The sequence below is a fragment of the Rhincodon typus genome, chromosome 2 (genome assembly GCF_021869965.1).
Source record: "Rhincodon typus isolate 14 chromosome 2, sRhiTyp1.1, whole genome shotgun sequence".
NCBI lineage: Eukaryota > Metazoa > Chordata > Chondrichthyes > Orectolobiformes > Rhincodontidae > Rhincodon > Rhincodon typus.
In genome coordinates this window covers 42,412,642-42,425,968 of record NC_063333.1, presented here as the reverse complement: position 1 = coordinate 42,425,968, position 13,327 = coordinate 42,412,642, and the positions used below count along the sequence as shown (strand labels likewise).

Below are 13,327 nucleotides of genomic sequence, written 5' to 3'. Positions count from 1 at the left end.
CTTTGGAATAAGGCTTCTTGCAGTGGTGTGCCCAGTATCCTTTTGCTCTGCATGACATTCACAGATCTTGGAATGCTGGACAACTTTGTATTGTACGCAGCTGACCCCACTTCCCACATAAATTGCCTGCTCTCTGCATCTTAGCTACTGCAGCACCACTGGTGCTAAAATATTTGCAGCTTTTGCGGTCCAGATGCAATGTCTTCATTTTTTTTGTCCTCTTCAAGCAACGTATTGGTATCAGAGGTCAATTTTTGAAATCTTTGAAAGTCATTAAGGTTATAAATAAGCCTTCCTGCTCCTATGGTGCTGCTTGGCCTGCTGTGTTCATCCAGCTCTACACCTTGTTATCTCAGATTTTCCAGCATCTGCAGTTCCTACTATCTCTGAAGGTTATAAATAACTTCATTACACATTCAGATAGCTCAGCTGCTGAAAAATTACAGTATTGTCCATTTGTCAGTAGCTGCCCTTGTTATGGTACCTAGTGACAAGTGAATCATTTAATTCTTGCATCTGTTGCCTATAAGGCATCAACTCTAGATGTTGAATTCTGTTGTTTACTTTTGCATTTCCTACAGGAGGATTTTTGCGATCCTCTTGAGACAAGCCTGAAGTGATGACTCTGTGCAACCTCTCATTTCTAATGATTATCTTCATTTTCACTGCTTCCTTATCTGATTCTGCAATGGCTAAATCTAAAAAACATAGCTTCATTCTTTATGCAAGGAGCCTAAATTCAGGTGAAACATCTGTGTTCTTCCAATTCGTGCTAGAGAATTTCCTAGTCATCTTTCTATTGCTCCTTGTTTTTGTTTCAAATACTACGAATGTACAAAGGATTTATAGCAGTCTTGCTATTCTAAGGCTACTGTATGTGGAAATTCAAAAATCCAGCTCTTTTGGTTCTTTAGCTATTTTGAAAACACTGTTGTTTTTCTGCTGTAGCTCAAGCTTTTTTCTTGTCTCAATGAACTTGTAGCTCTATAATCCAGTCTAAATTCGACTGTCTATCTGAATTGGCTCACGAATCAAGTATTTCTGCATTTGATTTATTTTTTTGGGATCCCAGGGTAACTGCAGCATCTGCACTGTTTCAAGTTTTGTTTGACATCTTCTTCTATTGTAATGATGCTCAAATCACTGACTTTGGCTCTTAAGAAAATTTCCAGCTGTGGGTTCAGTTTACTTAAAAAGCTCAGACTAGTTTATCTAATCATTCATAGATATAGATTAGTTGGATGCATGGGCAGAAAATGGCAGATGAAGTTTAATCCAGACAAATGTGAGGTGACACATTTTAGAAGGTCAAATACAGGTGGAAATTATACAGTGACTGGCAGAATCTTTAGGAGTATTGATGTGCAGAGAGATCTGGGTGTGCAGGTCCACAGATCACTGAAGGTGGCAGCACGGGTAGATAAGGTAATAAAAAAAGGGCCTATGGCATGCTTGCCTTCATTGGAAGGGGCATTGAGTATAAGGATAGACAAGTTATGCTATAGCTTTATAGAACTTTATTTAGGCCACACTTGGAATATTTCACACAGTTCTGGTCACCACACTACCAAAAGGATGTGGATGCTTTGGAGAGGGCACAGAAAAGATTTACCAGGATGTTTTCTAGTGTGGGGGATTTTAGCTATGAGGAAAGGAGAGGTAGACTGTGTTTGTTTTCACAGGAATGCAGGAGGTTGAGGGGCGACCTGATAGAAGGTTTTAATATTGTGAATGGCATGGATAGAGTGGAAAGTATGAATCTTTTTCCCAGGTTGGAGGGGTCAATTACTAGGGGACAGGTTCAAGGTGCGGAGAGGGGGATGTTTAAAAGAAATGTGTGAGGCACGTTTTTCACAGAAAGAGTGGTGAGTGCCTGGAATGCACTGCCAGAGGAGGTGGTGGAAGCAGACACAATAGCAGCATTCAGGAAGCACCTGGACAAATACATGAATAGGAAGGGAATGGAGGAATACAGATCCTGTAAGTGAAGACAGTTTTAGTACGGAAGGGCAAGATTTGCCAGCACAGGCTTGGAGGGCCAAAGGGCCTGTTCCTGTGCTGTATTGTTCTTTGTTGTTAGCATAACTTGCAGCCAAAGATAACTGTTTATGCTAACCTCCCCTACTATGCCTCTGCTGCACTGCACAGGTAGTTTGTCATATGGTTTTGTCCTGGTTCTTGGCTCATTAGTATACCCAGCTCTGAAGTAGATAAGAAGTAGGAGCAGGAGTAGGCAGTTCAGCCCCTCAAACCTGCTCAGCCTTTGATACTATCATGGCTGATCTCATCACAGTCTCAACATCAAATTCCTGCCTGTTCCCCATAACTTCCAATGCATTGCTAAATAAAAATCTGTCTATCTCCTCCTTAAATTTACTTAATGTCCCAGCATCCATCACACTCTGGGGTAAAAAATTCCACGGAATCATGACCCTTTGAGAGAAATGATTTCTTCTCAGTTCAGATTGAAATCTGCTACCCCTTAATCTAAAACTATGACCTCTAGTTCTACATGACCCCAAAAGGGAAACATCCTTTCTATGTCTACCCTCTTTAGCACCTTAATTACGTAAATTAGATCTCCTCTCATTCTTCTAACCTGAGACAGTATAGGCCTAATCTGCTCAATCTGTCTTCATAGTACAAGCCCATCATCTCTGGAATCAATTTAGTCAACCTCCTCTGAACTGCTCCCAATGCAATTACATCCATCCTTAGGTAAGGACACCAAAACTGTAGACACTTTCCCAAGCGCGGTCTCACTAATGCCTTGTAGAGTTGCAGCAACATTTTGCTCTTTTTGTATTGCGTTCACAATAAATGCCAAAAATTCTACTTGAATTCTTTATTATCTGATATACCTGCATACCAATTTTCTGATACTAGTGCACAAGGAAATCCAAATCCCTCTACACCGAAGCACTCTGACATTTTTCTCCATTTAAGTAATAAGTCATCTTTCCATTCTTCTGAACAAAATGGATAACCTCATAATTATCCTCATTAAACTCCATTTGCCAACATTTTGCCCAGAGTGCACAGGGTAGGTGACTCGACATGTGAGGGAAGCTAACTGATGGGAGGCTCTTCAAAAGGCAACAACATTTCACACAGACATCTTTACCATATACTGTCGTGGAAACACTCCTCTGGACTCCCAGTCCCTGATATATTGTCTCACTATATGTAATGCACCTCCCCTCCCCAAACATTGCAGAACATTTTATGCAAGTTCAATACTTCGCCTAGTGAAGCCCTGTGACACAATAGCAGTGTATGTTCACTTGCAGAAATGGTGCCTTGTTGCTGGAGTCTCTTGAAAGTACAATGTAGATCTTGCCTGCACATGGTGCAGCAACATGTCAAGTCAGACATTAGTCCATGGTAGGTCATTTATTGAACAGGATGGCTGGTCTCTTTGCATGACAGTTACAGTAACAGTGACACAGAGCCCAAGCAAACAGGTAATGGGGAACAGTGCATACATATTTGCAAATATAGAGTGCAGTGCCCCCATGCTACCAATGTACCCTTTAAGGGCCTTTCTTTTGCTCTTTCCCTCATGCTATGCTTCAGTACAGCCCTGTTTTCTGCAGTTGGGTTGGAGGAAGCCTGCCCTACAGCGAAGCCTGTTTGTTGGAATTTGGCCAAGTGACTTTGGGTACATTTGTGTATATAAGGGACAGACTTGCTGAGTATATCTTTGCCACAGGCAAGTGTACCCTCCTATGTCTGAGGGTGCTTAGCAATGCGTAGATGGAAGGCCTTGCCAACTCTGGAATGCCCCAAGAGTACACTTCTGAGGGCTGTCTGAGAGGTTCATCTTCCGACTGAGTCCTTAATGGCACTGCCCTGCCTACTTGTGAGGAGCAGGCACCTGGAGTGAGTTCTGGTTCCCTCTATCCCCTGTCGCCTTGCTGCTGAGATTAAATACCAATGACTAGAGTGAAGGAGTGCTGCTTCAGGCATTTATCCAGCAGACTCTGAGGCTATTTGGTCTCCATGGCAGCTCTCATCCTGTCCATGGGGACAGCAAGATAATCATATACTCGAGGCAGCAGAGTCCCGATAATGTTGCTGCAATCCTGCAGCCTCTGCACTATGAGGGCTAATGCCTCCCGTCCAACACAGCCCTATCGCCTGGTGCCTCTGTGTCTCCTTATGCATGTAAATGAAATTCCTGATTGTAGACCGCACAGGGTCATCTCCTGCCAGGAGCTGAGTCTGAAGAAGGGTCTTTTCTGAAGAAGAGTCTAGGCCCAAAACGTTAGCTTTCCTGCTCCTCTGATGCTGCTTGGCCTGCTGTGTTCATCTAGCTCTATACCTTGTTATCGCTGAGTCTGTGCCTGGTCTCTGAGGGTATTCCAAATGTCAGCAACCTGAGCATTTCCCCCTTGGCCGTCTGTGGAGACTTCCCTGTTATGTGCTTACCAGCTGGTGTTCCCAATTCAAACTCATGCTCCCATTGAGATATTGACATCTGAGCTGGAGGCTGGGGTGCAGGAAGTAGCCTTACCAGGGGCTCCTATGAAACTGCTGGACTTTCCACATCAGGGATCCTAGGGGGATCCTTTTGTGGACTGGGCCCCTTCCCTGACAACAGGGTGGACTCCAGCTTTGGTACATGCAATGCAAAAAAGACAGAGAGCATGGCGGCCATAAGTTTGAAGTTGTGTATCATGAATAACATTGAGAACAGGGTTAAAGTGAGAGTTGAGCTGGAATAGGGAATGGTACCTACTCAGTTGGTGGGACAGGCATATCTCAATATCCCCTCCCAACTTGCAAGTGCCAGGATCCTCTCTTCGTAGAGTATGACAAGCTGAATGTCAAGCACTCACTGCCCATCCTGGCTCTTTCTGCACTATTGTAGACTGTTTACATTTGTAATGAGACATGGTAAGGAGTTGAATCAGTAGGTGGCACCACAGCTAGTACTGGTGCAGGTGGCTGCAGGTGACAAAGTTATCCCAAGTGTGTGAGTATGTAATGTAGAAACAATGCAGTATTGGTACTGTAGGTGGAACAGGGTGGGTGAGGAGGAATAAGGAAAGATATTACACATAATAGTGAGAGTGGGGTAGACCATGAGCCTTAATGGGAGGTGTGCACAGTAGAAGAGAGAGTGAGTGTGAGAAAGGAGACATCAGAAGCTTGCACTTATCCTGGCTGAGAAATAATGCATGGTATCAGGGAAATATCCTTTACACTGTGTCTACTATTATAATTTTTTTTTTCTGTTTATAACAGCTTCCTGAGATGGCACATGTAAAAACAACAAAGCCCTGGTTAATGTTCATCTTTCAGAACATTGGACTGCTTCTGGGTTGGTCTTTCCTCCTGCTTCTTGCCCTGTTTGAACACAGGCTTGCCATATAAAACGTTCTCAAGTCCTTTCCCCAGCAAGAGATGAAAGCTGCCTGCACAGAAAATTGACTACAATTTCACATAATGCACTGAACATTTGAAAATGAAAATTGTACTTAAAGGCACTGGAAACTTGGATCAGGAAAGGCAGATAAATCATTACTAATATTTAATATTACTTCACAGTGTTTTTCATGTTTTTAACCACTCAAACCTGAAACATTTTTACTGATAAACGTCTTTTGATAATTGTGCTTATTAAAAATTCATTGTTAGGACAAGAGAAAAATCATAGTTGAACAAAATAATTTACTTACTCTTTTTAAGAATGAATTTGCTACCAACAATAAAAGTGAGTAGCATTTTGACATCTATCAGTAATATATTTTTAAATCCAAGTTCATTTCAATTTCTATTCCATTAGTTATCTAATGGATTTTGACTAATCATGTAATGTTAAGAAATGATATTAAAACTTAAATCTTACTTTTGCTATTAGATAGCAACCAAGTGTATTGGTCTCAGTTGAGTTTTTTCATCATCTTGGAAACAAAAAGGAACACGTCTCTTTTACACCAACAAACAGGATTTAATTTTCCAACATGCATTGGCAGTGAAGAACCTTGGCAACTGCCAATGCACGTCAGAAAATTACAAGCAGCACCATTTGCCACTTTTGAGATTTGTTGGCACCAGGCAAGATGACTGCAAGTGCTTAGAAATATATCCAGCAAATTTATCATCACATTAAATTAAAAATCGCGTGTAAGTTTTAACAATGTAGAAACAGGAAACAAGTTTAGTTAAACTGAAGTGGGAACATTGCTTTCTTTCCAAAACTGCTTTATTCATAACATTTGTTAAAGGACATTACAAAGATTTCAAATGGAGTGGGCAGTAAAATTTGACTTTTCTCCATATAGCGTGTTCCACACAGTAAAATGCATTAAAACAATTGCAACATTCTTGATATAGATAACATATGCTCCATGTCAAGTCCACAGACCAAGGATGAAAGTTTTCAAATTGAATATTGTAGAAAAATAACAGAATTCAACACTTTTCCCTGTGCAGTATGTTTCAGCCTGAAGTATCCCAAAATGACTTTAAAACACTTGATGTTCCCATGAACATTCAAATGAACATTCCTTGTCAGGCAAAACAGATAAGGAGGTTTCAGGTTTACACATTTTCCAACCATTTAACGTATTATGGCTAGAACACCTTGGACAGTGGCCTTTACCCATTCCCCTCCGTGGCAGTGGCCCCAAGATTTATTGGATCCTCAACCTGGTATGTGCCAGTCTGCAGAATTTTCTGCACTGGAAGAACACCAAGTTTCAGCCAGACCAAAAAGTATCTTTCTGAATTGCTGGTCATCTTATATCTGTGTGCGTGCTTGGAAACAGCCCATTGAGCACAGTGTAATGTGTCACAGGACTGCCCAGGATGAAGATAAACCTTGAAAAAAAAACCACTGCATCTCCATCCTGACCTTCTTTGCAAATGCACATTCCAGAAGGAGGTAATTAATGGCCCATTGCTCACCATGACAACCTCAAGGTCAAAAAGTTGAAATGTGATGGGCAGAAAAGATCGGATGAGGTGAGCCTTTCTCATCTCCAGCGTCTTGGTGCTCGTTTGAAAATTCTGCTGCTGATGAATTCTGCAAAATCATTTTGACAATCAGCAAGTCAGGTAACAGGGATCTCCTCTTCCTGCAGGGCCTTAATGACGTTTCATGCAGACCACTGCCTGAGGGACTTGTGGTCAAAGGTATATTTCTGGACAAACTTTTGCAAGAACGTTAGGTGGTATGGCACTGTCCAACTGTTCAGACCATCTCATGGTAATGTCACCAGAACCATTTTTTGCAACACCGGGGACATATAGAACCTCAGCTCTTAGTGGCACTTGGTGTTTGTGCACTGACAGTCCAAGCACAGTTTGGCACAGCCGTACAAAGAGGTGTCTATCAGGATGGAAGCTGATGCTGACTATGCTTTTCCCCCTTTATCTAGAAGGTTTGTGCATCATGTACTTGTGAACAAAATCCGTTAGCAGGCAAACGCACATTTCCCTCCTGATTTAGCTGAGTGCAATTTTAAATTATACGCAGCAAGAGCTTCCATCTCAAGCCAGCTGAGCCCTCTTTAGATATACCTTTGATATCACTAACACCCACTCTGTTATTCAAATCTAAAGCCTAAATAGTGGCTTCCCTGTCAGACCAAAGCTGCCAGGAACAGTTTTGAGGAAGGGTCACTGGACCGAAAATGTTAACACTGATTTTTTCTTCACAGATGCTGCCAGACCTGCTGAGCTTTTCCAGCAACTTCTGTTTTTGTTCCTGCCAGGAACAATGTACAGGGCCACGAAGAGATCAAGTAAGTCATGGTTTTGACTCATAAACATCCAGCTGTCCCACCTCCCAGTCAAAAGAAGTCAGCAAAAGGCACTGCCATTAAAACTGTTGAACAAGTCAATGGGCCTGAACAGGTTAACTCAGAAGTTTTGGAGGAGGACTGACCCACTGCCTCTTGGGGGGACTAGTCAGTTTTCCTGTTTGTCGTCAGTATTACTGTCTACAGCCAAATAACACAGGTCTGGGTACTATCTCTTCAGTGACAACAGTGAGCTAAATAATACACATTTTTGGCTCAGTGCGAGTTGCATTTTTGGAGAGATTCTCACCATAAGGCCCCTATTCTGTCCCACATATCTGATTCTAGTCCTATTGTACCACATGCCCTTCCCAGTACAAGTCATCACTCACTGGATATTACCTGAAAGACCAACATCCCTGGTGTCTGCACCATATTTAAAAGGCGGCTGTGCACTCAATGAGAGCTGGCATTGGGCCGCTGTCCTACTCAGAGACAGACAGAAGATGGCACTGTGATTTTCCGACAGCCTCGTCATGGAAGTCTTGGTGGTTGGGGTGGCACATAGGAATGGTGCTTCTTCCTAGAAGACTGGCAAAGGAGACTATACTGCCAGGCTTGGCAGCCTCTGACCTCATCCAAGGCCGCCATCAGGTCAGTGCCACCTCAGTGGTGTGGAGGTACATCCACCCATGCTGTAAGAAGGTCAATGACCTCTACTTCTCCAAGGTAAATGCCACAGTCTTTTTCTCTTCTATCCTGTACTCATTCTATATCTGCTACTGTACTGACCTCCCACCATGTCCTATGCTCTATCACTCTCACTATTGCTCACTGTCCTCATTCTCAACATCTTCCATGCCACTGGACCTAGATAGCCTCCACACCACCTAGTCATTCATTCGGGACATCTCACCATCTTTTGACCACCTGCACCAACAGTGACAGTTCCACCACCCACTTCAATACCAGTGAATTCCTCTCTTTCCCTCATTCCAGGAGAAGACAGCCCACAATGGGGCAGAAAGGACTCAGACAGATGGATGGATGCCCAACATAGCTCCTCAGCACCTATGAGGAGGGAATCTCAGCCCTCCCAGAAAAAGACTGGAACCACTGCTGCTGTAACTATGGCAAGAAGTCCATGTCCCACTGTAGCCACTGCAACCATCATAGAAACCCTACTGTCAGTCCCATTCATGGCACTCCACTGTTAACAACAAGCCACCATGCCTTCTCTCCCTTGTGACTTGCAGATACCAGTGGGATGTCTACCACCTTCAGAAACCAGCTTCGCAACCTCTGAGGATGAGAAAGCAATGGCAAGTTTGCCTCCTGAACCTTGGATCAGCTCAGATGCACACACCTAAGTGGGAATGTTAGCATCGGAAAGTACAGGAGCCCAATCTGGTAAGCATCTCACTGTGACAATCCACAACTGCCCAAGGAATAAATACCTAAGCCATAGGCTCTCAGAGGGCTGTTAGACACTAGGCATCAACTCAGCTCCAGGCAGGAGAGGAGCTTATTGTGACTGAAACTGGGAATTCCATCCACATGCACAAGGAGGAACAGGAGAGGAGATTGCTGTGTGAAATATAATGGTCTTCATTGCCCAGAAGCTGCAGCAGTGCAACAAGTCAAGTGACTGTCGGGCTGCCTCTATGGACAGTTTGGAGGTTGCCATGGACGACCAGATCCAGCACTCTCAGGGTCTGCTGGAGAGGTCAACACACCAGCACTCCATTGCCCTAGCCTTTGGTCATCAGGACTGAAGCCATGGCGACAGAGCAATGGAGAACTCAGTGAGCACTCACAAGGAATCAGGGCAGCCTCAGGAGACATCCAGCTGGAGGAGAAACCACAAAGACAGTATCTCCTCTCTGAAATCTCCAGAGGTGCCTGTGCCATCCACCTGCACCCTACTTGTTCCCATCTGACCTGTGGAGATTCAAGCTGAAAAGGGTTCATTCAACTTTGACAAGAAGACCCTCAGAATGTCAGGGCTGTCCAGACACAAATAACCTGGAGTCATCCAACTGAACCTCCAGGGCCAATGGGCTCCACTGCTGAGCAGATGTCCTTTACCCCAGGGACCAATAATAAAGGCAAACCAGTGATTTGAACATTCAGATTTTGAGAAGAAGTTTGATGAGATACCACACATAAGGCTACTTAACAAGAGTCCATGGTGTTAGAGGTATTATGTGATATTATAAACTTCAAAACTTTAATAACTTCACGGATTGGAAGAATCAGCAATAAGTCTGTCTGGAATAAACCATTTCTTGAGATGTAAGGGACAAGAAGAAACTGTTATAAAGGAATTAAAATCAACATGCGAATTAACCATCCCTGGAAAGAAGGAACATAAACAAGCTGTTTCCTGGAAGAAACGACAGAATACTGCCTGACTACGTGCTGCCTCATGACAAATAGGCCATTAAGATTGCCTGCAGAAGAAATGTCCTGAAGTAAAGGGGTTAACTGCAGGAAAAGCGGTGTTTCAAACAGACAGACAGCTAATCCCAAATGTAACAAGGAACAGGGGAGCTACTTCTGAAAGAAAGAAAGCAATTGACTTGAAGTCTCCAAAAGTGTAATCAATTTTGGGGACCAACACCAGAACAATTCAACGACAGAACTTCAAAGAACAATACTGCACAAGGATCAAATACTGGACACATCTAAAGACAGACACGGATGGTGGAATCATAGCTAAATTGCACTACTGATCAAGTAATAGCCAGGTTGAGTTGTGAGGCTTAACTTGCTTACTTGAGGGATCTTATTTTGGTTGTTACGTACAATAAAGTTTATCAAATTGTTTTAGTACTTGACTACCAGTGAGATTTCTTAATAAATAGCCAAATTAAAGGTAATTTATGGAGATTTACATACAACAGTTAGCGTAGATAGAAGATTGGTTAACTAATTGAAGACAAAGAGTGATATAGGGAGGAACATTTTCAGGATGGTAACCTATAATGAATGGAATGCCACAGCATCAATGTTGGGGCCACCATTATTTATAATATACATATCAATGGCCTGGTGAGGAATGTGAATATACAACAGCCAAGTTTACAGTCGATACAAAAGAGGGTAAGAAGTCAAGTGTTTAGGATAACATGAAGTGTTGCAGAGGGACATGGACAGGTTATGCGAGTGGCAAAATCTTGGCAAATGGAACATAACGTCCGTAATGTGAGGGTTATGCATTTTGGCAGGAAGAATAGAGGAGCTGAAAATTATTTACATTGAGAAAGACTGCAGAAAGCTACAGAACAGAGGGATTTCAAGGCCCTCATTTGTGAATTGCAAAATACTAGCATTCACATTCAGCAGTTAATAGATTAGGTAATAAGTAGAACGTTGGTTTTTATTTCAAAGGGAATGAAGTACAAAAGTGGGGAGGTTTTGCTAAAGTTATACAAGGCACTAGTCACACCACAGCTGGAATACTGTGAATAGTTTTGGCCCCTTATCGAGGGAAAGATACATTCATTTTGGAAGCAGTCCAGAGAAGGTTCGCTAGATTGATACCAGGTATGGAGGGACCGTCTTGTGAGGAGATGTTGAGCAGGTTGAACTTGTACTTATTGGAATTTAGAAGAATGAAAGGTGATCTTGTTGAAATATACAAGATCCTTAGTGGCAAAAACAGAAATTGCCTGTGAAACTCAGCAGGTCTGGCATCATTTGTGGGGAGAAAGCAGAGTTCATGTTTCAAGTGACCCTTTATCAGAAGATCATCAAAGGGCCTGAAAGGGTGGGTGTGGAAAGTTCATTTATCCTTGTTGGAGAACCTGAGATCAAAGGGAATAGTCTCAGAAAAAGGGGTTGCACATTTGAAAAACAGAGGAAGAGGAATAGCTTCTTTGTGAGGGTAGTGCATCTATGGAATTCTTTACCGTAAAGAACTGTTGAGGCTGGATCATTAAGTACTGTATATTCAAGACTGAGATAGACAGGTTTTCAATCAGTAAGAGAATCAAGGGTTATGGGAAAAGTTAGGAAAGTGAAGTTGAGGATTGTCAGATGAGCCATAATCTCATTGAATGGTGGAATAGTCTCAATGGGGTGAATGGTCCACTTCTGCTGTTATGTCTTATGGTGTTATTGTCTAAGGCCAAGTGAGAGTGAGAGAAAGAAGAAAATCTTTTGAGGGCACTTTGGTAGAATTGTACATTAACTCTTATAATTTTGCAAAAGTCATTGTTTTGGCTCTACATCTATTTGTTTGAGTCTCTGTGTAGCCCTGAATGTAACTATGCCAGTATAATGCTGAACATCATGTCCGTACAGGACATACCATGGATCAATGTCTGTGTTGAGAGCCTACTGTAAAGGGCAATGGGTCATGCTGAAACAATTTCTCCACATCCTGCAACATGACTATTATTTCCCTAGCCTTTACGTCCAACCGTGTTAGTGTGACTAAGGTGGTTAGTGATATCTGGAGCAGAAAAGCACACAGCAAACAGGGAGCCAATGCATTAGGGTTCCCAGGGATTAGGCCACAGGTTTGTGCCATGTAAAGTGGATGGGTCTATGCATATGCTATTTGCCCTTCAAGGGTTTCACATCGGTGTATTCTGCAGGCCGTCCCTCACAGATCGAGCCTATTACCCTGCCCACACAGAATGAGTTTGTGGCTATTGTCTTCTATATTGTGCACTTTTGATTTGTGGCATGAAGGTAGGTGACAGTAAGGCTCTTCAGGCAGTAGTTATGAGCCTTTTCCGCTACGTGTCAGTAAGACCTCAAACATCCATTCCTGACAGGCTTTGCGCCTCCCCAGGTCCCCATCCAAAATGTCTTCACCATGCTAGGCCTAGTCGTACTCTGTCAACCTTGAAGTCAGGCTGCTCCTGACTGCATATGAACCCCTCTCCTGCATGATCCCCTTCCCACCCATGCTTTCTCGTATCTCTTTCCTACAAACACTATTGCCCTCCCCTCCCAATTGCCACCTCCCAAGCTTGTAGCTCTATGACTCTAATAGGGCACTGCGCCTCCTTCTCACAGTCAGCAGCTCCCTCTTGTTTCACTCCCGTTACCCATTCCCCATTTCCTCTTGGTTTCTGTGGATAGGCCCAATGGACTGACTGTAGCCCCAGCCCCTTGAGTGACTTAATTGGACAATCCAAGGTGAGAAGTGCCCAGACCCCTCACTGATGACTATACCATCTCCCCGAATTCATTAGCCTGAACTACCTGAACTGACCGTGACCCATGCCCCAAACCCCAGAGACATGGACTTTCTGACTGAGAATGCCCTGAGCAGATGTCTGACAATCACTTAGAGTGGTATTGGAGGCTGCCCTACACTTACTCGGCCGGGACCCCCTGACTGACAGGCAACTCCGCCGACTTTGATAAAAACTACTCCACTAAGCCAATGAGAGAAGGCTGCTTGCTGCCGCACTGTGCAGCATGTTCCAGCAGCTTTCAAAACAAATACGGCATAGATGTGAAATTGAATCAGAGATAGTAGGAACTGCAGATGCTGGAGAATCCGAGACAACAAGGTGCAGGGCTGGATGAACACAGCAGGCCAAGCAGCATCATAG

The 13,327-nt window shown here is 43.3% G+C and overlaps 1 protein-coding gene across 1 annotated transcript in view; it reads left to right on the top strand.

The window, feature by feature from the left end:
* Positions 1 to 5,578, top strand: part of LOC109916415 (zinc transporter ZIP12) — a 70,105-nt gene extending 64,527 nt beyond the window's left edge. Inside the window, exon 12 of the mRNA XM_048606966.1 lies at positions 5,251 to 5,578. Coding sequence (XP_048462923.1) covers positions 5,251 to 5,379 — 129 coding nt within the window. The 3' untranslated portion in view covers positions 5,380 to 5,578. The remainder of the gene's footprint in view (positions 1 to 5,250) is intronic.
* Positions 5,579 to 13,327: the final 7,749 nt, after the last annotated feature.